Source organism: Astyanax mexicanus, chromosome 11 (genome assembly GCF_023375975.1).
Source record: "Astyanax mexicanus isolate ESR-SI-001 chromosome 11, AstMex3_surface, whole genome shotgun sequence".
Classification (NCBI taxonomy): domain Eukaryota; kingdom Metazoa; phylum Chordata; class Actinopteri; order Characiformes; family Acestrorhamphidae; genus Astyanax; species Astyanax mexicanus.
The window spans coordinates 31,112,725-31,140,083 of record NC_064418.1 but is presented as its reverse complement, the minus strand read 5'-3'; the positions used below and the strand labels follow the sequence as shown (position 1 = coordinate 31,140,083).

Below are 27,359 nucleotides of genomic sequence, written 5' to 3'. Positions count from 1 at the left end.
GCATATAAATAACCCGTATATAGTATATAAGTTTTGACCTGATTAACATTCCGCCTGTTAAAAGCTTGCTGGAATGTGATTGGCTAATAGTGACCACAAAAGTGTCCATATCAAATTTTCATTTGGTGTACCATTAGTGCATGGGCCATAGATGATAATTGGCTAGGATGACCTTGATAGCTTGTATGATTCTAGAGAAACAGCTATCGAGCATTGGCCCCGCCCCCTGGGGGGGTGTATGTCTACTTAAACTGACAGGGTATCTGAGAATCATGTAATGATCAAAGGACTGAAGTGGTATTAGTGTCAGGTTAAGCATTCAAAAGTTATAAGTGTTAAAGACATTTTACTGCACCATGGTAGAACTCATTTGCATATGGCGGCCATATTGTTTATAAAAGTAAAGATTTTTTTTAATAATTATTGAGGAGTAAGCTCTGCTGAACTGTTTGACAGCAAACATGTCATGATTGGTCAAGGATCCAAGGACAAGATCTCAAAAGTAGGTTTTGCATATTATGCAAATTTAAAAAAAATTAAGTGAGTGGAGCATAAACAAGAATGACCCAGGCGGCTGACTAGCATGACCAAGAAGGATAAAGATCTTCAATTAAGCAAGACAAGCAAGATTGAATAAGTTCAGCAGAGCTTTAATTTAGAATAATTCAACTGTAACTGTTTCACCAAATGACCACCAGAGCGCAGCAAGAGACCACATATAACCTGCTGGAAATCTATCACTCTATCAGAAAGACAGAATATTCCCTATCAGTGTGTTTCTATTTATTAAAAAGAGAAGAAAAGTCCGATTGGGCTCCAAATTGGTACTCATGATCAAGTGGTCTGTCTATACATGTATGTAAATTTGTGTGTTGATAGGGTCAAAGGTTCCTGACTTCTGACCATTTAGGTTTGAAAAAAGTGATAATACAGGCTTATGGCCTACAAAATGGCTGTTGCTCTTTGGCCATATTAGAGGCAAAAAATATCTGATTTGGCTCAAAATATGCAATCAAGATCACAATATCAGTCTATATATGTATGTCAATTTCTGTGTCAATGGGGTCAAAGGTTCCTGACTTCTGTCAATTTAGATTTGAAAAAAGCGATAATACAGGCTTGAGGCCTACAAAATCGCTGTAGTTTTCCAGCCGTTGTAGAGGCAAAACATGTCCGATTTGGCTGAAAATTTGCAATCAAGATCACAATATCAGTCTATATATGTGTATAAATTTGTGTGTTGATAGGGTGAAAGGTTCCTGTCTTCTGTCCATTTAGGTTGGAAAATAGCAATAAATAGAATAAATTGAAAATAGATATTTTTTCACTGTAGAGCCTACTGACGACTTATTTGGCTCATACTTGGCACATGTGCTTCAAATGTCATTGTTAATTAGTAGCTTCAACAGTTTTGGCATGTTTTAAACTTTGACAGAGTTTTGGCCAAATAACTCTGAAAAGGCTTTCACGTACATGTTTGATCAAGGTTTATGGGCCTCAAATAGTTAAAATGTCAAGATTTTTTTGATAATTATTTACCTACAGGGTCTCAAGATTGCATCAAGACCAAATTTGTTTTGATTGATTAAGGATTTAAAGAAAAGTTCGAAAAGAGCAATTTTTACTCTTTTGGCCACTGATGAAAATCTTTGCATTTTTGGTAAACACATGTAATTACAAAGTTGTAAAGGCTACAGCAAAGTATACAACTAAAAAAGAATAACAAGCCTAGGCCACTTGTACCTTTAGATATAACTGATTTTCTGCTATAGCGCCCCCTTGAGGCCAATCAACGCCATATTTTAAAGGATGATAGAAGGCCCTGAGATACATGTAGGGTATATGTATCGTCCTGATTGGTCATTGTTTAGCATGTCAAAAGCTTGCTGGAAACTGATTGGCTAATAACGATCGCAAAAATTTGCATATCAAATTTTCCTTCTGTAAAACATTAGGACATAGGCCATAGATGATATATGCCAAAGGAGAGCTTCATAGCTTGTACGGTTCCTGAGAAACAGATTTTTAGCTTTGGCTCCGCCCCCTGGGGGCGTATGTCTACACAGATTGACGGGCTACCTCAGAATCATGTTGGCATCAAAGTTGTAAAGTGGCATTAGTGTAGGTTTAAGCATTCAAAAGTTACAGCTGTTAGAGTAAATTTGGGTGTGCCACGGTAAGATTAATTTGCATATGGCGGCCATATTGTTTAAAAATTTCTCAATTTTTTTGATAATTATTGAGGTTGGGACTCTGCTGAGTTGTTTGACACCAAATATGACAGGATTGGTCAATGACCCTAGGACAAGTTCTCAAAAGTAGGTTTTGCATATTATGCTAAATAGCAAAAAATCTAAGTGGGCGGAGCTTAGTGGTTCTATTGACCTTTTTGATTTGCCATTAACCAAGGAATCATATAATGCAAGAATTTTTGCTCTAGCTATCAGGGCGTAGGAGTTACGAGGCCAAACGCATTGACCTTCGCCATAGCGCCCCCTTGAGGCCGATCGGGCTCATCTTTTGAATCTGAGTAGCGGTGAGAAGTACTACCATATGACCAAGTCTCAGCCCTGTAGGCCTTACGGTTTCTTCTGCCCAATCACTTCTATGGCAGAAAAAGAATAAGAACTATAATAATAATAATCAGAACAATTACAATAGGGTTTCTAGCACTACGTGCTCGAACCCCTAATAATCAGAACAATTACAATAGGGTTTCTAGCACTACGTGCTCGAACCCCTAATAATAATCAGAACAATTACAATAGGGTTTCTAGCACTACGTGCTCGAACCCCTAATAATCAGAACAATTACAATAGGGTTTCTAGCACTACGTGCTCGAACCCCTAATAATAATAATAATAATAATAATAATCAGAACAATTACAATAGGGTTTCTAGCACTACGTGCTCGAACCCCTAATTAAGAAAAACATAATGTAGTTTTTGTGTTTTCAGTGCACTGGGGACAGTGTAGAGACTCATTTATTCTATTTAGGACAGATTCTATTTTGAATATCCGAATAGTACCATAGACTTGAATATATCCCCATTTACTCCCATTGTGAAGTTTGAAAGCAAAAAAATGTACTTGGAGACAGGAGGCGAAGTCATGTGATAGCCCATCCCTGCCCATTTTTTATTAGTGACAAGCCCTCTGCCTGTCTCTAAAACTGGAGCACGAATCAGCAGCCACGCTTTATATTCATCACAAATTTCCATCACTTAATGACAGTTCAATCAAATGAACACCATGCCTAAAATACATCAGAATGGCATTTATTGTCCTGAACAGTCAGTATTGAAGAGTCAATATTAGCTGTCTATAAACTTGGCCACAACTAGCAACTAGCATCGCAACACCTCCATAAATATCACCAAATAACTCGACATAAAACATGTTAATCGTGAAGAATTTAGGGAGGAAACTTAATGTTGTAAAGGATTCTGAATTTACAGAAAACATTTGGCAAAAAATTTAATTTTAAATTACAGTTTTTACCTACATGGAATTGCGTGGGGATAAAAGTTTATGTTGACTTTTCATTTACTGTTGTCTAGTCCAAGGGTTCTCAACTGGTCTCAGCCCAGTACTCACATTTGCTCATGGTCATTTCGTAAGCCATTTTTATGGAATACAAACCAAACAAACTACAACATTTAAAAACTTAAACGTACATATGCATGCAATGTGAATTTAAGAGCTTTTTAAGAGGAACATGACAACCTGTATAAAAGTCACTACAATAAAATTATATATCAAATCAAATAAGGCCACAAAATTAGATATTTCACTTCTCTACATTAGTCAGAAACTTTTTCCAAAATAAAAGATGAGTACAAAATCACTTTTTTATTATTATTTTACACAAGCTGTTCACAACCTGCTCAGAACATGTCCACGACCCAAAAAATCCAGTACACAATGAAACAGTTTTAGTTTTAGTTTTACAGGGAATGCCTACATTGCATGCTAACAACCTACCTGTGGATCAGTACATACTCTTTCAGTCTTTGAGAGATAGAAAAGAGAAAGAGATTATATCAGACTTTGAGAGTGAAAGGGGGAGAGAGAGAGAGAGAGAGAGAGAGAGAGAGAGAATAGGAGACAGAGAGAGAGAGCGTACTTGGTTAAATGCTATTTAGTGCTATTAGGTAGAGTCTGATCCGGTGTACGTGACTAATGGAACAGAAAAAGTGAAGCTCCATTAGCACAGCAGCGCAAAACACAGAGCTGAATGACGTCACTCGCTCTGCTCATCTCTCATTTCAAACAAGCACAGGAGAAATATGACAATTAGTTACTGTTAATAACGTCACATGTACTTCAGATTTACATTCAGAGTGAACAGATTTTGATATCAAATAACAATAAATCCTTATTACTTTGACAAACAACAGAATGTCCAACAGTAATTTCTATACATTTTAAATATTAACTTCTCCTTAATGAACTATAAATAAGAAATAACTAACTTTTGATTGTTGATTTCATTTAAGAGACATCAGATGGCACACATCAGACATAAGCTGCTAACTGGGTCTGGCTAGTGCTGCTAACCGCGGCTGGCCATGTTGCTAAACACGGCTGGCTATGCTGCTAACCGTAGCACTGCTAAGTAGCGCTGCTATCCGGGGCTGGCTAGCGATGCTAACCAGGACTGGCTAGCGACGCTAACCAGGACCGGCTATGCTGCTAATTGAGGCTGGGTAGCCCTGCTAACTTCGGCTGGCTAGGCTGCTAACCTGAGCTGAGTAGTTATTATAATTAAGTAATTATATATAAATTTTATAACAGCATGTGAAGGAAAGAAAAGAGACAAAAAATTACAAAAGCTGCTGACTGTCTTGAGCGGTCAGAGTGCTTTTGTTACTCCTTGTATTTTTAGTCTTCTGTTAAACACAATACACACATACACACGTACACACCTGATTCTGAATACAGACCCAGAACTAACCACAGTCTAAATCACAAGGACAGTCCTTAGAGACAGTCCTCTTCCTGTCCCAAAGGAAGCAGAGAGAAAGACTCCTCTCTTTTTTGCCTCCATCTCTATTTCTCTTAAATCGTAAATTTGACTCTATGATTTGACATCACACACTTTAGGAACAAAAGTATTGGGACACCCGCTCATTTATTGTTTCTTCTGAAATCAAGGGTATTAAAATAGCATCTTTCCCATGTTTGCTGTAATAACTGTCTGCACTGTCCACGGTAAACCTTTCGCTAATTTCTGGAGCACTGCTGTTGGTATTTTATTGCATTCAGACACAAGAGCATCAGTGAGGTCAGGAATTGCTTGAACATATCCTACCATCCCCCACAGTCCAGTCCAATCCAACTAAAATACTATGAGATTTTGTGTGGAAAAAAAAAAACTTATACAATCTAAAAAACTGCCAACTCAAAGTATATAAAAATGTTTGAAAAAAGGATTAATTATTTAAATTCATTTGTATAAAATAATTTGTATTTATTTTTAAGTTGGGTTTTTGCATACAAGATCTATAACAGCTTCTGGACCAGCGCAGAGTATTTCTGTTTGAGTTTAATGATTTACAAGCATGATCAACCTGATCGAGTGAGATAATCCATATGACCAAGCTTGACCAGCATGACCATCAAAGCCAGGTTGGTCGACCAGAATGACCAGCTTGACCACACTGGCCGACCAGCAGGGCCAGCATGGCAAGAATGACCAAAATCAAATATGACATCTGTACACTACACTGGTCAACCAGATTGCTTACCATCATATGGTATGTTTTCACCTGGATGCCCAGCTTTTGGACCAGCTTGACCACCAAAACCAGCTTACAGCAAAAGCTAAAACTGAGCTGGATTGTTCAGCAGGGATATCTGTTAATCCATCTATATGATGGGTACTGTTCTATTCCTCTTATTCCCTGCAGGATCTATTATTAATACTTTGCATATCTATTAACCTTGAAACGTGTCACAAATGTGCCCATTTACTCTGACACACAAAGTGTGTGCTATTCTGTAAAAATGCAGTTTAAGTAGAGAGCTAGCAGTGTCTGCTACAGTGAGTAAGAAGAGTGGAAATATTTCTTTTCATTTCTAGAACACTTACTTCCCCCTGGTGGACACAACAGATAGAGCACAACATTAAAACATCAACTAGTATCTATGACTACCCCAGTATAGAACATTTCCTTGCCTGTCATGTTCAGAATAACAAGAAAAGCCCAATACTTTAAGGACTAGTGGCATCCTATCACAGTACCACTGTGGAATTCACTGAGCTCCTTAGCGACCCATTCTTTCAGTAATGTTTGTAGAAGCAGTTTGTATGCCAAGGTTTATACACCCATGGCCATGGAAGTGATTGAAACACCTGAAATCAATGATTTGGATGGCTGAGTGAATACTTTTGTTAATTTAATATATATTTAAAAAAAAAGTGAAAAAAACAAATATTAGCCTTACTTTTAAGTGTGGTTAACCATTTTTAAACTAGTTTGCCCTTTTACATGCAAGATATAAAAGCTGTTGTGCAAAAAAGTATTGTAACATAAACAGCAGTTCAACTGATTGAGGTTCCTCTTACCTCCCACAGAGTCCTAAACTCCCTCTGCTCGATGCGCAGCAGCTCACTGAACTCTCGTGTTACAATGGTAGCGTGACGAGGCGTGTTGTCCAAAATGGACTCCCCAAAGGCTGTACCAATGCCCAGTGTGCAAATAGTGACTGCATCCTTAAAAGAAAGCACAGGAAATTCTGATTAAAGCATGAAAAGTGGAGACACAAGCAGTTTTGGAAATATCTGGGAGCAAGAAGCTTTGTTATGTTGTCGGGCCAAATCTCTGTCTCTGTACTCTCTTAGGTTAAGGTTAAAGAGGTAATGTGCCACTCAGAGTACCTCAGTACTGAGAGAGAAAGAGATAGTGGGGTGGGGGGGAAGTGCTGTTCCAGCCCCAAGGTTAAGGATCTCAAGTACGAATAATTGGAAAAATCACTACAGGCTTTGCAGGGCGTCTAAGGTAAAACAGGCCTGAAATATAATCTAAAAGCCAAATGGCAGATTTAAAGCCCTTGTTCAAAAATAGAAAATGATTATTTTTCCGTTGCTTAAACATACTTAACTTTTTAATGACTGTCTTGTGCAAACCAGAACACTGTGAAACATTTATTGCCACACAAACTTTGTTTTTCGTTTTTATGGAAGCATTTCTATTGGTCCGTTCATTACAGTATGTTGACACAACACAGAGAACAACAGACAGATCTGAATTATGTCAAAAATTGAAAAATCGAGAAAGGATTTTTTGTTTTTTTTTGCGATAGTAATAGTACCTTTTAATTTAGCTGTTAAGGATGCAATACATTTTTGCAACTAAAAACAAACAAGGTACCAAAAATGGCTTCTCACAATTTTTTTATTAATTTTGGTTCATTTTACCACTGCGTAAATGAAATGAAATGAAATTCTTGTAAGATGTCATTGTTTAGTGTTAAGAATCCATTTGTTTCACTTATTTGGCCTAATATCGAAAGTGCTTTTATTTTGCATTTTTAGCTTGTTGCAAAATATTCTGCAACTTCTATATAGTAAACATGTGTAAACATATCCTTCATTCACAATATCCTAAGTTCATACAGCAGAGCAAAGGGTCTAAATTCTAATCTTTTCCATCAGGTGACACAGGTGTTATGTGTGTGGCAGTGCCAATAACTTACTGAATCTAACATTTTCAATTGCCATTATCATATGTGGTACCAAAATCCAATACAATCCAATATATACAGCAAATGACATTTGATCTGGAATTCTAAAGAGACAGATTGTAATTCATGTAATTGTCTAAGGAGAAGCAAAAATGGATGAACAGTGGTGAAATAGTAAGGTAGCAGACTTAAATATTATTAATGTAATAAATATCTAGTGATGTATCTAAAAATTGAAACTGCTCTGTGTTTTTTAAAAAATGTCCAAATGCAGCCACAGGAGGACACAATATAAAAAATTCACGCAAAGAAATGAATTGGCCAGGGCCAAATTACTTGGCAATAAGTCTTTGATAGCTCCTGTAATGCTGGTGAAAATGAAACCGATGCTCTGTGTAAAGTGTTGCTCTTTTGCTTGTGTGTTTGTGTGAACTGTTTAACCGAGTTTTGCTTGTTTTGTAAAGATCACCTTAACCACATGAGAATTTATAATGTTGAACGATAGAAAAATCATTTCTAATCATAAAAAAAGAAGGTTAATACTCAAAACCCACTTAAGAGGAGATGTGCAACATGTTACCTGATGATTTGCAGTTTCAGAAACTTTAACATCCAGTGAACCAGAGAGGACAGCGTACCAGCTGGTGCCGATATCGCCCTGTCTGTACACTAGACAAAAGAATACACAAACAAAAATAAACAAATACAAAAAAAGGCACAGTAAGAGATAAATGCAGGTCAAATACAATTCATATAAATTCTATAAATTCATGTGTGTGTGTGTGTGTGTGTGTGTGTATGTGTGTGTGACCTACATGTAATGCCTTTCTCCAAACGCTCATAAAATCCACACAGAGAGATTTGCTGCAGCAGGGTGGGGTGGAACTTCTCAAACGCTTTCACACTCTTCAGCCGGGCCATGATAATGTCCACATCTTCTGCTGAACGCTCTGCTGGTCTATACACACACACACAAACACACAACAGCTGTTATTTCACACTGGTATTTTTTTATTATTAATTGTTAATATACAAAACCAAAAACAGCACTATTACTGCATGTCAGAAAATTATTATCCACAACATTAGAAATACAAAATATAGAAATAACACAATGCTAGCTTAAAAAGACAGTGAGGGGGACTGATTAAATTCAAGGAAATGGTCTAATTAAGTCCTTGAGGACAGAGTTAGAGTATGAGAACCCCTTATTAAGGCTGGGAGTTGATTCCAAAAGGGTCAATTCTCCAATTTCAGGCATTTGGGAATAAAAAAGCCAACTTCAAAGTTTGGCACAGAGATGTTCGTTATTCTGGACACATGGAGTTTGAGATATTATCCTTTTTGAGGTGTCAACATCCCGAGCAACTACAATAGTTTATTATGTACCTAATAAACAATATACATCATATTATGTTCATTTTTCTTCCTGATTCATTAAAAAAAACCTAAAATCTGAAATATAATTAAAGTGTTGTTTTTTGTCATGTTTGGTGTGTAGACAAAATGACCTTCATATAAACCTTAAGCCAAGAGTCGAACCCTTTTTGTGGTCCTATAACCAACCCTAACACTGTTAATAGTATATCCCGGTTCCACTTGATAGTTTGATCATTTGAACATCTGTAAACAATTTAAAGGGGCAAAACTTGTTTAATTTTAATTCAAAATGAGTGAAACTTTTTAAATTTTAAATGGATCCTTCACTCTTTAGTCCATACATTTGTGAAATACATCTGTAAAAACAACCTGTTTTATTTTTATTTATGTATTCATTGGCTATATTTGACCTTTTCAAATCTGGCTAAAGCAGTTAAGTCTGCCCATTCAAGCTGAAGTACGCTGTGTTCACAGTACTGGACAGACAATCACAACAAGGGCCATGAGCATACAGTCTGAGGCCAGCTAACAAGAACAGCCTGTTTAACTGTAAGAGATAATGTGAGGTAGCGATGGTGATCTAAAATAAACTGTGTTTTTAGTATGGTATATAAAATGACATGAACATTAAATATTGACTTTAGAGAGTAAAATATATATATATATATATATATAAATATATGTATATATATATATATAAATATATGTATATATATATATATAAATATATGTATATATATATATATATATATATATATATATATATATATATATATATATATATATATATATACTATAAAACGCACTTAAAATCCTTTAATTTCCTTTAAAATCGCCAGTGCGCCTTTTAATCCGGTGCACCTTATGTATGAATTTTAACAGTCAGGTTGTAAAGAGCAGTAAAGCCACTCCACTGAAGTACAGTGTAATACCGGAGTTTCAGGTTAGCCTGCTGCTAACCCCGGTTAGCTCTACTGGAGCAGGATTAGCATTAGGAGCTAACAGTGCTAAGCGCTAGCTCTTTCACTGCTCAGAGGTGAGCAGGGTGCACCCAGCTGACTGTAAATAAATGGAAGCTCTTTGCTTATACAAATAAACTGTTTTCACAAGAGAAATCTGTGTAGATTAACATCCAGCACTCACTTGACTTTAAAAGAAAAACCTAGCTTTAGAGGTATTCTGAATTAGACGGAAAACATGGCGCACATGTTTCTTAATAGTGTTGCATAATGCATTTTATAATCCAGTGCGCTTTAGGTATGACAATAGACCAGAAAATAGATGTTCAATGACTAAAAAACACGGTGCAGAAAAAATTCTGTATATATCCTTTAATATTATATTTTTTAGGTTTACACATCTTTCCTTAGAGCTGAAGCAAAGAAAACTAAAAATGTTAATTAAATTAGCATAAAAGCATCTTACAAAAGAGAAATTGTAGCGCCAGTTACAAATTACATTTTGAAGCAAAGCATACAATGTACTTTTTCACTCGCCAAAAATATTTGGTATATTTATACAGATAGACTCAATACACTATGAGCAGACAAAAAAATAATCAAATTTATAAGATATATTATACAGTAGTACTAGAGTGAGTAAATCATTGCTGTAAAAAAAATGTCTGTTTAATGTTCAAAATAAAAAAATCTGCAAATTTTCAGCATTCCTATTGGTCCACTCATCATAAAATTTGGAATCTGCTGTGTTAAAGTGATGTAATAAACAAAACAAAATAACCAAAATGGAGAAACTTTTTTTTACTAATTAATGGAAACATTGTTAAAACTACACCAAAGTATATCAGGATTTAAACAGCTAGTTCAAAGTAAATGTCAGGGGTCTTGTTAAATGGAAACCTTGTGTATTTAAAGTGGGACCTACAGGTGAGTCACACCTGAGCAAACTGCAAATGCTCACCCTTTCATCTGCGTGTGTGTGTTTGTTAAGGAAGAACTAAAGGCCCATTTACTATGCAAACACATCTGGCACACTGCGCCACGTTGTCACCATGCACAGCCCATTTTAATCCTGATCTGAGAACAGTTTTACAGGACATTCTGTGCATGTACATAACACTTACTGTCCCTGACCACTGGCCTGGGACCAGCTTTAAATTCAGGATTGTAGTGCTGGAGTTAAACACGGTTAAGCTTTTGAGTTCTGGGACAAAGTCTTATGGACACACAAGATGAAGATTAGAGAAACATGCACTCAGGATTTAAAGCAACACACTTCATGGGCAGGTACATCTGACAGTGGAACTGCCTCACCTTTTTAGTTGTGGTGTTTTTGCTCACATCAGTTTCAGAATTAAGAAAAAATAAAGATTTTATTTTTATTTCATATAGGTTGTAAGCTAAATGTAGTAATGTAATGAACAAGGGCATCTTTAGGCATATGTATTTAACTAACAACCACATAATACCAAGGATATATTAAGGTATCAAAATATTTTGTTTTGCAATTCTGTGTTGATTTTAAAAACAGCATTGGTTTTATTTATTAGTTCACATGTAGAAATTGGTGTCAGAGGTGGTTTATTTTGTGTGTGTTTATTTTTGTGTTGCATTTATACCCTGCCAACTATATAGTGTTATTACTGTGATGAAGCAACAGGGACGAGATGTGTGTGTATACATTTGCACATCTATATCAGCAATGGGTGAAACTTAAAATAGCTCAATGCTTTCATTAGAAGAGTGTCCACAAACATTTAGACATAAATAAAAATACAGACAGACATACAGATAGACAGACATATAAATGCATGAGCCACTACTAAAGCAGAAACGTTACTAATGAATTTATACTGAACCAGCACTGGAAGTGAAAGAGGCATGCAGACTATCACAGTAGGGTAATATTACATAAAACGGCTGAACTACAGCTTAGATTAAGCAACATTATGCAGTTCTTGTTAGCATTGTTACTTAGGGCTGTAAGCAGCATTCTGAACCTTGAATGAAATGAGACAATATTCTCCTTTTCATACATCAGTGGAGAATCAAAATTATTTTGACTTTGTAATTTTATGCCAAATTAAAGCAGACATACTTTATTTAAAAATCATGCACATAAAATGTTTGCTATTTTAATTACTTCAGCAACATCAACCCTATTATATATTATAATATAGTACTAGTTCCAGCCAGCAAACCCATTCTATGAAATTAGCTTTCCAGAATAAGTAATAAATTCGTCATAGACTGTTTGTGTGTGAGACTGAATTTCTGCCAGATCAGCACATTACCGACCACAGTAAGACCACCCATTATTTTCCACTCTACTAAATCATTCAATCCACATACCTCAAATGGCTGATTAGTGCACTATTCATTGCAGTTAACTGCAGAGTTGCAGAGTTCAGCTCTAGAGGGTTTCATTTATACCTCCAGTTTATCCCCTTATTAGTCTGCTTTCTGTCATTTATGAACCATGCAGACAAGCTAAGAGAGACAAACATGCCTCCAGCATATTTTTCCTGTCACTCAAAAAAACACTTCTGCAGTTTTTTTCTAACAATTTTAAATTTGCACGTTTTTTACCCATTTTCTCCTCAGTTTACATGGCTAATTACCCAACCCACTCATTAGGACTTCCCCTATCACTAGTAATGCCCCAACACCAGGAGAGTGAAGACTAGCACATGCCTCCTCCGATACGTTCAGCCACCGCCTCTTTTTGAACTGCTGCTGATGCAGCATTGCCGAGTAGCATCACAGCGCACTCGCAATCAGCTCACAGACGCCTAGTGCTAATCTACATCACCCTTTCACCCAGAGAGAGCAAGGCCATTTGTGCTCTTTTAGGGCTCCGGCAGCTGATAGCAAGCCACATGAATGGGATTTGAACTTGTTGCAGTTGTTTTAATGTTGTGTCATAATGAACTTCATGATGAATGGAGCAGAAGAAATGCTAAATTATTTAAAAAAAATTAAAAGATAAGTTATAACATACAATAAAAACTTTAATACATTTTGATTGATGTAGGTTAATGGCAAGACATTTTATTTCAAATAGTTCTGGAGCATTTCTATTGCTCCATTCATTAAGACATATAATGCTGAAAAGGTGAGCTGTTGTGTTTGTACAAAAAAGAAAAACAAACTACAACGTAATGTATCACTAGGACTGTAGGAAAATGTAAGAAAATGTAAAAAATGATACAATTTGCTTAATATTATACATTTATTAATACATAAAAAACATGTACCTGAACATGTACCTTGTGTCCACTTCTTAATGTTAATTGGGACACTCATTCAATGTTAAATGAGACAACACATTTTAATTTTCGTCTGAAATCAACTGGAAACCTTTTTACTAGATTTTGGAGCATTGCAGTGAGGATTTGGTTGCATTCAGCAACAAACGTGTTTATGACATGAGAATGTTGAATGATCACCACCAAACCTCATCCTTAACTCCACAACTCATCCCAAAGTTACTGGATGAAGCACCATAATTCCAGAGTACACAGTTCCTCTGCTCCACAGCTCAATATTGTGGGCTTCATACAACTTTAGAATAGTTATTGTTTAGCATATATTAATATTTATATTGCTATAGATTTCCTGAATACACTTTCATTGACATTGGTATCTTTAGAGAAATCATTGATATCATAGTGACTATATACTACTAAGAATAGATCGGGCGAACCTTAATTGGGGTGTTTTTTTCTCATTTTTCCCATTTTAGACAGTATTTTAATTTGTATTTGAAACATTTCTTGAATCATGACATCACAACATTGTAATATAATTTTTTAGCATATTACAACTTGTTTCAATATCCTTAAACAGTCTGCAGGACTATTTTATAACACAGCAAGAACAATGACATATTGTTGAAAACCTATTAGACTTTTAAAAACATAAAATCCCTACCAAGCAGAAACAAACTGATAGTATAAAATTCATAGCATCGTCTTCAGCATTCTTTCCAATTACTTGGCAAGGCCATTGTCAACGGCACGTGGAGAGCTTTGGCTAATCATCCACATCCATCTCTGAGTGAGGACGGTTGTAAAACTGTGTGTATATTGATTTGCTCAGAGATGATGGAGCCATTAATCCTGGATAAGCATGGCTCGGAGCCCATTACGCTGGCAAGACGAGATCAGCGCGTGCTATAAACACATTAGCAAAGAGACTGGAGCTGATAATCACATAATAAAAAGGTCTGTGTGTAACCCGGCTTTCACCTGCAGGTGGTGTATCTGGATCACATAGCTACATGATGAAGTGTGCAAAATTTGGAGATGAAGTTATGATAGACTGAGCTCAGGTTAATGAAATGACTAAAGACTCTCTGTCTCATTATCTGGGGGGGGGGGGGTCGTACTCTAAACAGTCAATAGTCTGCTGAACTGAAAGAAGGTGAGTCTGATTACACAAACCTGCCTTGAACAGTGTTGATGAGGTGTGTGTGTGCTAGTGTGCTTTACAATGAGTCTGCAGTAAAAAAAAAAAAAGCCACTGCGGTGCTGCTGCTGCTCTCTCTCACATCAGGACACACACACATATAAACACACACACACACAACTCATAACACTCTGTAATGCACCCTGGACTATAAGCCACACCTAGTACACAGAGTTTTTGATGAACCACAGACCTTTACAAATACAAAGATACAGATACAGCAGCTACAGTCTATGGGTCAGATGACATAAACGACTGTAAGGCGTGAGGCTGAATAAGATGTTTGCAGAGCTCAGAGGTGGACAGAAAGGCATAACACTACTGGTTAAGGATGAACTATCTTAAGCTTCCTTACTCAAATGTCCAATTCCATCTTAAATGGTAAGTATCACATTTTGGCTTGATTTGTCCTGCTAAAAAATCCAGCTGAAGACCAGCTCAAGTTTAGCTGGTAGCTGATTTCAGATGGTCTTTGCTGGTCTTTCAAGGTCAAGAAGGGTTAATAAGCTTGTCGAACAGTCACAAACATACCATATACTGGGCAGCAAGCTTGCCAACCAGCTTTTGACCAATATAATGGGTGCTGCATTTGATTTTGATCATGCTTGGCCATACTAGTCATGCTGGTCGACTACTTTGCTTTCACTGATTGTGCGGCTGGTCAGGCTGGATAACAAACTTATTGCTGGTGGTCAACAAGCTAAAAGACCAAACATAAATAAATATATATTCTATGCTGGTCAACCAGCATGGTATTTAAGAATGGCCATATCTTGCTTGGTTAGGTTCCAGCTGGTCAACCACCAAGGTGTATACACACCCATGTCCAGCATATTATATGATGCTTTTGATTTTATGTTGGTCAACCAGGTTGGTCGAGCAGGTCATGCAGACTAATTGGCTTGGTCATACTGGATAATCAGCTTGGTGTTGCTGATCAACCAGCTTGGTGTTGCTTGAGATGGATCAACTTGTTCATTCTGGTTATCTAGATATCCACTAAAACAAAAGTACGATATAAGTACATTCTTGTACTCAAAGGTACACTTTTTTTCTAATTGTATCATCAAAGGTATAATATTGGCCTACAGGTTCAGATGTGTTCTCTCTGAAGTACGAAGTCTTTCCTAACAGCAGGAAGTACAGATTTGTACCATTAAACCAGCCAAAAGGTACATTCTGTAATATGTATCGCTGTACAGATTAACAATATCTATTTTAATTAAACATTTTTCATTTGAAAGACCGAACATTTTGCATCATCAAGTTTTTGACACATAATCTTTACTGGTACTACAAAAAACAAGGACACAAAAAAGACTTATACCTGAATAGAAGGTACAATCTTTGTACTTTTACTTATTTTATTTTACTTATCTTAGTGTGTAGCCTGGGCATGTTGATCTTGCTTTTTGGTGCTAAGCCACCAAAATCAAACAAAAAATAATATGCTGGTCAAAATAATCTAAGTTTATCAACTAGCTGGACCACCCTGACCACATTAAACTAGCAAATCCCAATCAGATAGATGATGCAGAACAAGCCAAACTTCAGCATCATCAAAACTGACCTGAGTGAGCAGTGACTGTTTAGCCTGGATGCCTGACAAATAAAGGTTAATTTCCCCTTAAATACAGGTAAACTCGGCTGTTTCTAACACACACACACAGCTAGGCTACCTCCTGTGTAAATCAGGAGGCTGTGCTTTTCTTAGGGATGCTGGAAGATAACTGTGACCCACATCCCTGACTAAACTCAAAACGAGACAAGTAAAAAAGCATCACATGTAGAAAAAAAAACGACCAGAACTCAGCTTACCGCTTATCCAGACACACTATCCATTCAGCAGACGCGGAGGAATGGGCAGAAGTGTGAGCTGCCACCATCTTTGACGAGATCATGGACTCAGGCAGGCAGTTCGCATCGTCCGGACTTCTTAATAGGTGACATCCAGAGCTCACTCTAATAAATAAATAACCGCTGCACTCTACACACACTACACGCAGCCTAATGATACAGCAGCGACTGCTGTTTAACCGTAGCAGCACTGATGAACTTTTCTCAGCCTGTGTTCAGTCAGAAAACGCTTCCTAAAACTACACTACAGAGAAATGTTATAATAAGCCTGTCTCTGCTGCTGCTGGACTCGCTGTAGCTGTGGCTGTGACTGCACTGTCTGCAGTACTGTTGGTTGGGACTTCAGTGGCAGCACAGCCTCGCTGCACAGTGCGTGGGAGGGCTGAAATAGTAGCTGCCTACTGCAGTCTATCATACACAGCACTAAAAGCACAGATTAAACGCATTATAGGCTACTGTACCACTCACTCACTGCACTGGACACACAGGTGTTGGGGTCACTTACATTATTGACTCTATATTAATGTTAATATGATTATGCTAATAACCCTCTTGTTATGTTCATTTGTCAGGTACTTCAGTGGTGTTCCCGGGTCAGTTTGACCCGGTGTATGTTTAATTATCCTAAAAAAAATCATAACAAGCAGTGTAAATATTTAATTACTAACTTCATTGCTAATTATTCTATCAATATTTAGTGCAACGGTATTCCTTACCATTCCTTAATTAGGATATTTATGGAAGTCAAACAGTGTCACCAGATTTTTAAATTTCAAAACATTTGAATTTCTATCACTTAATTATTTTGCACTTAATTGGAATTGGACTTTTCAATAAATTATTCTATATATTTTTTTAATTCAAGTAAAATAAATGATATATTGAAAAATCCAAGTGTTTAATTCAGAGGCAAAAAATCACATGCAATATTTAAATGCAAAAGAATTCAGTGCTAGAAATTCAAAATGCTTTGAAATTTAAAAATCTGATGACACTGGTTAACTTCCATAGATATTCAGTATTTATTTTTTTTTCATAAAAAATGCAATGTTTCACTACTTTAATACTTTTGAGAAATCAACATATAAAACACAATAGTTTTACTTACCATTAAAACATAACATTGCAGTTAACAAAATACCAGCCAAATAAGAGTAAACAAGCAAATGAATAAGTAAACAAAACATTGCAATATAATATTAGACCACAGCAAAGGAGTGCTGAAACAAGCAGAATTAAGTCTTGTAACACTATATTAAAGAGTGACACCATTAGAATCAGCCATATTCAAGGTTATGAACACAACTTAAGAGTTTTATATTCCGTATTTGAGAGTAGTTGTGGGAAATATGGCTTTATAATAATAAATTCATCACAATTTATGAGGATATTTTTCAGGATATTGATTCTTGGCGATATGAGAAAACAATGAAAAATATTTTATTCAGTAAATTAGATTTTATATGACAGTTTCAAACATCCAGCAGAAACAAACAAAAAACGTTTCTTTTTTTGGAAACAGTATTAACTTACCAAAAGTCTGATTATGTATAAAATAATTAAATAATAAAAAATAAGGCAAAAAATCATGTAACATAACAACAATGTAATGTATCAAAATAGATCTACCAAAATGTGCAATTCTTACGATACGGATTTTTTAAATCACAATATTCTTGTGTCAACTGTCTATAGCACTATAGAACTATAGAACACCACTATCTGAGGGTCCATATTCTACATTTTATAGACTTAAATTCCTGTAATCATTGTTTTGAGTTTTTATGTATAAATAGTATGTACCGAACAATCCCCATTTTTCCCAAATAGCCCAATAACAATCGTTCTCAAGCATGCAGACTATGAAGTATGTTTTATCATTCATGGGATATACTGTAAACTGCTACATGCCTTTCGACCATTACCTCTTCTCCCAGCTCTCCTGATCAGACAAAGGGTATAAAGAAACAGAAGAGGGACACTGTGTTCTGCTTGTGGTCCTGCAGTGGCCCATAGTATATGTAGTTTTTTATGTTAATTACACTGCTTCATGGAGGCCTCCATAGCAAATGTCCTTCTGTTGCACCCAAATGAACAGGTGTTGTACTCAAGGCTGCAAGCTATCCAGCTGTGTCTCTGGCCCATGGGGTCTCTTCTGGGTTAAATCTGTGCAAAAGTGTCCAGAAGTTAGGAACACAATCTGCTGGCCTTCGCAAAATGTTGAGTCAGTGCTGTCTTTTCTAATACAACTCCATCTATTCCATTAAGGTCTCAGTAAAGATGGAGTAAGAGTATGTACACTCTGATCTACACTCTGTACAGGCTGATCTAGTTCAGCCTGGACAATTACGTCAAAATTCATGCCATGAGCATGCTGACTGGTCTTTAACCTCGCTCATAAGATAACACTTCACAACTTATAATGGCGTGGACTTTTCCAAACTGTGCCATGTGGTAAAATTTCATGATCAATATACATACTGCTATTCCATGAATCTTAACATGTCCCATGATTTTAAATGAGTATAGAAACTAAGGAGCTTGAGCTTGAGAAAATAACAGTAATGTGAGATGAAGTAGTAACCTACAGTGTCTACATTCCAGGTTAATTATTCCGCTATTAATTGTAATACAGAAACTATTCAATATTGTAGAGTTCCAGAGAACAGACGTTCACAGCAGATATCATGTAGCCATAGATGGATAGAAACAAATATCATGTTCTACTAAAAATGTTAAACACTGTAAATGATGGAAGACAACCATGTATTTTTGGTGCATAAAACCACACAATGTGGACATCAGAGAAAACAAGGTATAAGTAAATGTATAGGGTGAACTGCTTTTGATTATTTGTCTGTATTGGTCCAAAGTCTAGATTGTCCACTAGAATTTTTCCTTAGTTGTTTTATTGTAGGACAGACTAGATCCTGGCCTTAAGTCCAACTGAGGGTACACATGTTGTTCCAAATACATTTACATTTATGAATTTTGACTAACTCTCATCTTAGCAACTTACATTTTACACACTTGTTTTGTTACGCAGATACATAAATACACTGTGAATACACTATTACACTGTTAGGTTTCAAGTCATCCTGAAACACTTTAATGTGTCAGTCAAGTATCCAGAGTACTGCATTACTAGATTCCACTGTGCTGTGGCTCACCAAAAAGTTCTGTTCTATCCCAGTTCTATTGAATACCTCACAAAAAGGTTAATGTGACACTTTTAAGGACACATACTAGAACAAAATCATAGATGTAAAGAATTACTCTGGTAGGTCTTTTGCCAAATCTTGCCAATGCTTGTAAAATAAAGTAAACAGAGTAGCTGGGTTAACATGCAATCACCCATAAGAGCATCCAACAGCATTATAAATGAAATTGCCTGGCACACTAGGGCCTTATAGGCCATATGTGTTGTCACGGGTCAGAAGAAAAGTGTTTTGCTCTGTTTTCTGCTGTCTGAGCTCCACACACAGGCATGCTGAGCAGCTGTGTCCAAGTCTCATTATTTAAGTGTCCACTCAGCAGCCCAGAGGAATTCAGTCCCACAGAGAAAAAGAAAGAGAAAGAGAATAAGAGGCTAACTTGCTGCTACTTGCTGACTTTGAACTCTCTACCAAAGCAACCTTGGTTGTGTGAAACAAACAGGAGCAGCCCACACAGATGTCATTTAATAGGGGTTAGGCTATAAAGTTCTATAAGTATTGGAGAACATAAACACAACCCAGTAATGAGGCCATGAGATAACAAGCGAGGGAGCAGTTCTGTACTGCAGAGATGCTCTGAAGGAAATCCACAGTATACGCAGTAAAAATAAAAGGTTTAATTTAACACCTACAGAGTTATAGTAAGTATAGTGTTAAAGTTACTCTATGAACAGTGTCAAACTTTCAGAGTAGAAACTACTCAAATCTGTAACAATTAAAAGCAAAGTGTGTAACAATATTTACCACTGGTTTATATATTTACAGTACATCATTTACATACTTAGAGGTATTTATTAGATGTAGATTATTTATTTAGAGGTAAAAAAAAAATAATGCTAATATTCTTATTATATTGAGGTGAAATGGAAGTGTCCGGTACAGAAGAAGTGCTGGTTTTCAGCTTGTTATTGAACTTGCTGTCAGGTTCTACAAAACAGAAGACCAGAGAGCCAGACTGAACCACCTGTATTAAACCTAAGCTTATAGAACTGAATTTATTCATTTTCAAAGGTTCAAATTACGAATTTTCACTGCATTTGTAAAAAAAAAAATATATATATATATTATACAAATATTTCTAATACCTCTGACATTTGCCTGAATTCAAATGTAGTAGATATATACCATACATTCCCTATATAGATCTTTCATACATCATTAAATTCTTCCTACCTGTTTAATATTCATCTTCACTAACCATATAAACCTTTCTATTCCCTTGCAGTTCAAATCAACAATCCAGACTGTTCCACATAACACAGAACATGGTTAACAAGAAGAGAAAAGTCTGTGTGACTCGACCACGGTGAGCACGATCCAATTCGGATAGCAACCGCCTTGTAACACAAAAAAAACACATTTAACACAAACGCAATGTTAGTTAAACATTCATTTTTCCTGAGTGAAGATAGGGCAAAATATTAAAATGAATGGCATCAGCTTGGTTTTGCCACCGTTCCTGCAACGACACATGTTTTTTTTTTTAAACACAGGGTGTCCCAAACCTTTTTCTGGAAATAGCAGATTTAGTTGGTTATCAGACCACTGCTAATAGTCCTGATACAAGAGCTACTGTAAACACAGAGATACCAGAACAGCAAACTTAAATTAGAACTGAACCTAGCTAAAGTCACCAGATTTATTCACTGTTAAAAGGAGACTAAACAACAATCCACATTTTAAAAATACTTTTTAGAATTCTCACAGGAATGACACATTCTGACCAAAAGCTTACAGGCTGTCACTTTAACTAACTCCAAAAAACAAAACAAAAAAAAATCAACGAACCATTTCACACCAGAAGCACCCAACATACTTTTTTTAGGCCTTCCCTACAAAGATCACGCTACATACATCAGATGTACAAATTTAACGGTCAACAAAGAAGGATATATGGGACAACAAACAGTACTGTGTCTAAATAATTTATATACACAACCACAGCAAAGCATACTAATGCATATTATTTCACTCTGGAGAGTGGAATATTCACTACAGAATTTTTAACATGTTTGTAGTGTATTTGTATAGTATTGTGTGTCTAAACTCTAAAATATAAACACCCATTTCTTTTACTGTGCAGATTTTAAACTACTTGTCTCTGAAACAGTCAGTCCTGAGAGAGAGAGATGCAGTTTTAAACTCATAATGACTGACACACACAGCTATAGACAAACAGTGAAAGACAACAGCATTGTGACTCCAATAACATAAGCTGAAATCTTCACATTCCTCCCACAGTTTCCCTGGTAACACAAAGAAAGAGTTTGTAAATTCAGTTGCTGTGACTGTGTGTGACAGTGGCTGTGCTCTGTGGCGCTGAAACACACTTCTCTACAACAGTTTTCTACTTACATACAGAATAATAGAGAACACAAGGCAATTTGTGCCCCTTCCTGCAGGTTTACTAACAGTTTCATGGACTGATGAACTGAACTGTTGTACCTGATATGATTTGTCCACAAGGTGGCAGCATTATTTTATGAGTGAATAGAATTTAGCTTGCTCATGGCCTCCATGAGGATTAATGAGACTGATGATTTTCAGCGCAGTAGTTCATATGCTATAGTAGATTAAAGTATCTATTCCAGGGGTGTCCACATTTTTTTTTGTTGGGGACCAGAAGGAGAAATATATGTTCAGTCACGGGCCACAGATTATGCAATAAAACAAATAATGAAATATACAACTTATAATAATACATTTTCTCTAATACTATCATTTACACACCATTTTACTTTTACTCTATCTTTGACAGTGGTGTATAAACTAAGATTTTTCAAATTGATGTTTCGCTTAATAATGTCTCTTATTATTATACTCCTTCATTACGGCAACTGATTCCTGACATAGTAAACATACACAATTCCCTCTGAACTAAAAAACTTTAATTTTCCCAACGGGATTGAAATTTTTGCATTTCTGCGTTTGTAAATACAGCTCTGGAAAAAAATAAGAGACCACTTAAAAATTATGAGTTTCTTTGATTTTTACCAAATTTAAAACCTCTGGAATATAATCACGAGGAAGATTGATGATAACAAACCATGAAACCAAGCTGAACTGCTTGAGTTTTTGCACCAGGAGTGGCATAAAGTTATCCAAAAGCAGTGTGTGAGACTGGTGGAGAAGGACCTTACAAAATGCATGAAATTTGTGAATAAAAACAGGGTTATTCCACCAAATATTGATTTCTGAACTCTAAAAACGTCATAATATGAACTTGTTTTCTTTGCATTATTTAAAGTTTGAAAGCTCTGCGTCTTTTTTGTTATTTCAGCCATTTCTTATTTTCTGCAAATAAAAGCTCTAAGTGGCAATATTTTTATTTGGAATTTGGGAGAAACGTTGTCCGTAGTTTATAGAATAAAACAACAGTGTTTATTTTACTTAAACATATACCTATAAGTAGCAAAATCAGATAAACTGATCTCTGAAAATTAAGTCTTCTCTTATTTTTTTCCAGAGGTGTATATATAAAAAAAGATTTAAAACTAGTTTCTTATAAAATGTCTAATAAATGTACAATAATGTATGCAAACAATACAAAATGATTGCATAAAAATAGTATATCCATATCCATCCATTTAGCAACCAAGAGAAAATGAGTCAACAGACCTAAAATCTAGTAAGGTCTCAGTGGGTAACATTATGGGGTTTATCTCTACTGTTACATTATATTTGTTTGAATCCTGTTAAGTCACAGTGCATACCATTTCAGGTTTATTAATTTGTTTCATGATCACTTGTAATGTAAATGTGGAAGACATGAGTCAAAATTTCTGTATTCATAATTGATTCGGTCCAAAGAACTCTTTCTACAAGATTTTGAAGCATTGATAAAGTACAAAGAGAACTCAGTTCTACTGCTCCACATCTCAGTGCTGGGGACTTCATAACTCTCTAGCCCACACCTAACATTAGCAATACTCTTGGCGATACTTCTTTACATGACTTGTAATTTCACATCAGTGTTAGTGTGGCAATGGGTACTGCCTAATCGTTGAATGCATTCATGAGAAGGGGCGTCTAAAACTTTTGCACACATAGAATATGTTCAGCATTGCAGTAAATGCATGTTAATGAACTCTCCCTCTGTTTTAAATGCCATACCCTCATAAAGAATAGAGAGATTAACAGACAGATTAGCAGTGGTGTGTGTAGGTATGTGGGAGAAAGCGTTGATTCATCACTGTTACCTAAGAAACAAAATGAAAACTGAACCTGAAACTGAATTCTTTCTAAGAAGCATCATGATTAATAACTATTATTAAGTAATGAGTAAGCTTCATAAATATGTTGTGCAGTAAAGAGTGTTACTGTAGGCTCAAAAATCTTGTTTAACTTGAGTTTTTTTCTGATTCAAATAATCCAGACTTTCTTGGAACTATTTACCCTTTCTTGGTACAGGAAGAAAAAAATCATGCAGGAGGATTGCCACACTCTAAAGAATCTTTGGCATTTGTGCAAAATACATGAGACCTAATGGCCTCACATTAGAGTGAGTGTCTCTAATAACATTTTTACATTTTTACAAGTCTAATAAACTGTAAATAAAATGTAAATTGTACTGGTGAATTATAGTGGTACAGCTGATGTAAATGCCTGTGTACCAACCTCTGCTTTGACTAATCACTGTATCATCAGTTATATTTTTAAGAGCACATTCTCTCTTATTTAGATCATATTACATGGACTGTAATACTGTTTTCTGCCGGAACAATTGAGAAGTTGACTTTTATGTATTTGTATAAAATGTACTGCTGTAGTCTATGTGTATTGTAATATTGTGTATATGTGATATTTCTTGCATTTGGGATCCTGCCACAGTTGGGAATTGTAATTCATGCCAGTCACTATTAAAGAACACGATTACACATGCATTTCTGGGCAAGCTGAGAGACTTAAACCCTATCCAGGCGGTATTAGTTTCTCAGGGGATGTCTGTGAAAAATATCTCACACTTCTACTCAGTGATAAAACTCTTGCATCTGGACTGCAATTGAGAAAACAGGAGGACCAGTGAGTTTTTAGGCTTTCTCTGTCACATGACATTGCGTTCAGTAGCTCCTTCATTTCTACTTGCTGTTGTGTTTACAGGGATCTCCGTGGAAAGGTGCACCCAAAGTGTAATTACAATGCTGGGCAGTGATAAATAGCTATTTTGTTAAATGTGATGTGTCAAAATTACCGGAGGACTACGGAGTTCAGCAAAAAACAGTAAGTAATTCAGCCTGAAATTGCGTCAAAGTAAGTCCGAGAAAAACACCTACATGGTCATTCCGGACGAAAACAAAATCACCCTATAAAAGAGAAAATTACCCCAGGACCCACTAAGAAACTAATCCCATCTGGATAGGGCTTAAGAACTAATATCTGACGTGAAAGAAGCATGTGTTCTGTCGAATGATGGTATTTCAGTTAAACATTCTGATATTTGTACACTAATTCAAAAAAGATTTTGAAAATAATTGGGTTAATACTTTGGAGTTTACCACAACTGATTTGACAATCTTGTTCCGGTGTCTCATGGCAAATCCGACCAAAGAAGGTGTCCCACTTTTATCAATATCAGTTGAAAAAAAATGCGTGTACAGTATTTTGTACATACAAACACCAATACAGCATTTTAAACTATTTTGTGTGTACTGCTGTTTTAATAAGACACAAATAAATAAAATAGATATAAGTGCTGATAAACTGTATCATTCTACTGATTTTACTTCTGAACGTATGGTTAGTGAGGCTCTCCAGACTTTCCCAATATGAAAAAGGACTTGTGGTGGCATTTTGGTTGAAATGTCCTACTTTAAAATTTAGTTCCGAGTTCAAAAAAGGAAGACAGAATATGGCTTGGGTTATTCTCACAAGCTTCACCAGGTTACATAGTGTAGTTAGCACTGTGCTAGCCCAGTATAGTCACAAGGGAGATGCCTTGCTTAGTCAGTGAAACAAAACAATAATTTTAAAGGTTATTTTAAGGCCAAAATTTAAGCAGACAAAGATAAGCTTGAAGGTAATTCCATGGGTATGAGAAAAAGAGCCCAAGACATAGCTTTTAAGCTCATGTGAGGGCGAGAGGGATGAGGGGCGCTATTTTTAACACAGTCGTATAGACTGATTTACATTTTAATCTGGGGAGGTGAGGTCAGCAGCATTCAGGTGGTGGGGAGAAAACTGGGATTTCATGTAGCTAAGTCCTGTTACTGTGAACTACAGAGCACAGATTACACAGTGGCACTGCCTAGGGACGCTGTGGGTTGGAATGCAGCCATAGTTTTTAACGGATCCAAAAGTAATTTTTCAGTGGAATTGTGGAACCATTTAAAGCAACTTTATTCAAAAAAATGGAGAGTGGAAAAGTGGAGAAATTAAAAGCGGCTTTGCATTAAATGTATATAATATTTTTAATCCACTCCTGTTTTCTTTTCTTTCTTCTTCTTTTGATCATCAGAGCCAGTGCTTCTGTAGACAGTAGCAGTGGGTGGTTGACCTAACAACAGTTTACTTAACAAAACAGTTCTACTCCAGGGACACAAGGGAAGAGGAAGGGCTGCCCTTAATAATTGCCTGTCTGCTTTTCAGGGCTGTGGTTACTAGGAGATGGAGCAGGAGGCATGTGGCAGTCAGAGCACACATGCCGGCCTTGTGTGCGTGGGCTGTGGCACTAGAGCCAGCCATGCATGAACCTGTAGACACTCTAGAGTAAAAGTGTTACACCCTCCTGACAGCTGAGCTCAGAGAATTATCAACTGCAGTGTTTCTTTCTTTTATGATTCTAAATCTTTAAAGAAGAGTGTCTATCTGCTTTCAGGTGAACAACTGAGGACAGTTTTTCAGATCTTTTAAGATAGGAAGAGTTACAACAGTAACCAGAATTGGTACTTTGTTTCCTCTAAAATCAAGAAAAAAAGGCAGACAGACAGACAGACAGACAGACAATGTTATTGATCCCAGAGGGAAATTCTGGACATCCAGTAGCAGGTATACATAGTATACAGAAGTTACAAAAGAAGGATAAGATAATAATGATACATATAAAAATACAATAAAAGATTAAGTATAAAAGTAGTTTATCTTGCTTTTATTTGAGTAAACCATGTACATATAAAAATACAATAAAAGATTAAGTATAAAATTATAAAAGTAGTTTGTCTTGCTTTTGTTAGAGTTAACATTCTACTGTACCAGGGAGACTTTCTACTAGATTTGGAGCATTGCTGTGAGAAGATTTTGATTGCTTTCAGTGAAAAAAACATTACTGAAGCCATGTTGAATGTTCACCATCTAACCTCATGCCAAAAAGTACAGAATGCAGCACCATAATTCCATAGTGAGCTTTATACCCCTCTAGCCCATGTCTGGCTTTAGGCCAGGTTCTGATTTGTTGTCTCGTACTGTGGCTAATTCAAAAATAGTGTCTGGGTTAAAACTCTATGGCAACGTCCACAGTATAAGTCTATACAGCCATGAAAAAAAAAAACAGATCTGTGTTAGATTAAAAAAAAAAATCATATTTCAGTCCCTTTAACCAAGTAATGTGAACATGGCCCAAAATGGTAAAAAACAAAATTCCTGTTAACCTTGGTGGTTAGCATATTTGCCTCTCAGCACCAGGATCTTGGGTTTAAGTCCCTAGCTGGATGGAGTTTCCATGTTCTCCTGGTGTCTATACTAGTTTCCTCTCACTGCCCTGGAATTGGTTATGAATTGGCAATATTTCTTGGATCAATACCCAAAAGGATTGTAAAGCTTCCAGAATTGCTTCATACATATGCTCCATCTTG

General features: G+C 36.2%; 1 protein-coding gene across 1 annotated transcript in view; it reads right to left on the bottom strand.

Moving 5' to 3' along the window:
- Nucleotides 1–16,685, bottom strand: part of rapgef4a (Rap guanine nucleotide exchange factor 4a) — a 155,661-nt gene extending 138,976 nt beyond the window's left edge. Inside the window, exons 1-4 of the mRNA XM_049484906.1 lie at nucleotides 16,319–16,685; nucleotides 8,507–8,649; nucleotides 8,272–8,360; nucleotides 6,574–6,720 (exon numbers count right to left, since the gene is read on the bottom strand). Coding sequence (XP_049340863.1) covers nucleotides 6,574–6,720; nucleotides 8,272–8,360; nucleotides 8,507–8,649; nucleotides 16,319–16,401 — 462 coding nt within the window. The 5' untranslated portion in view covers nucleotides 16,402–16,685. The remainder of the gene's footprint in view (nucleotides 1–6,573; nucleotides 6,721–8,271; nucleotides 8,361–8,506; nucleotides 8,650–16,318) is intronic.
- Between the last annotated feature and the right edge of the window lie 10,674 nt (nucleotides 16,686–27,359).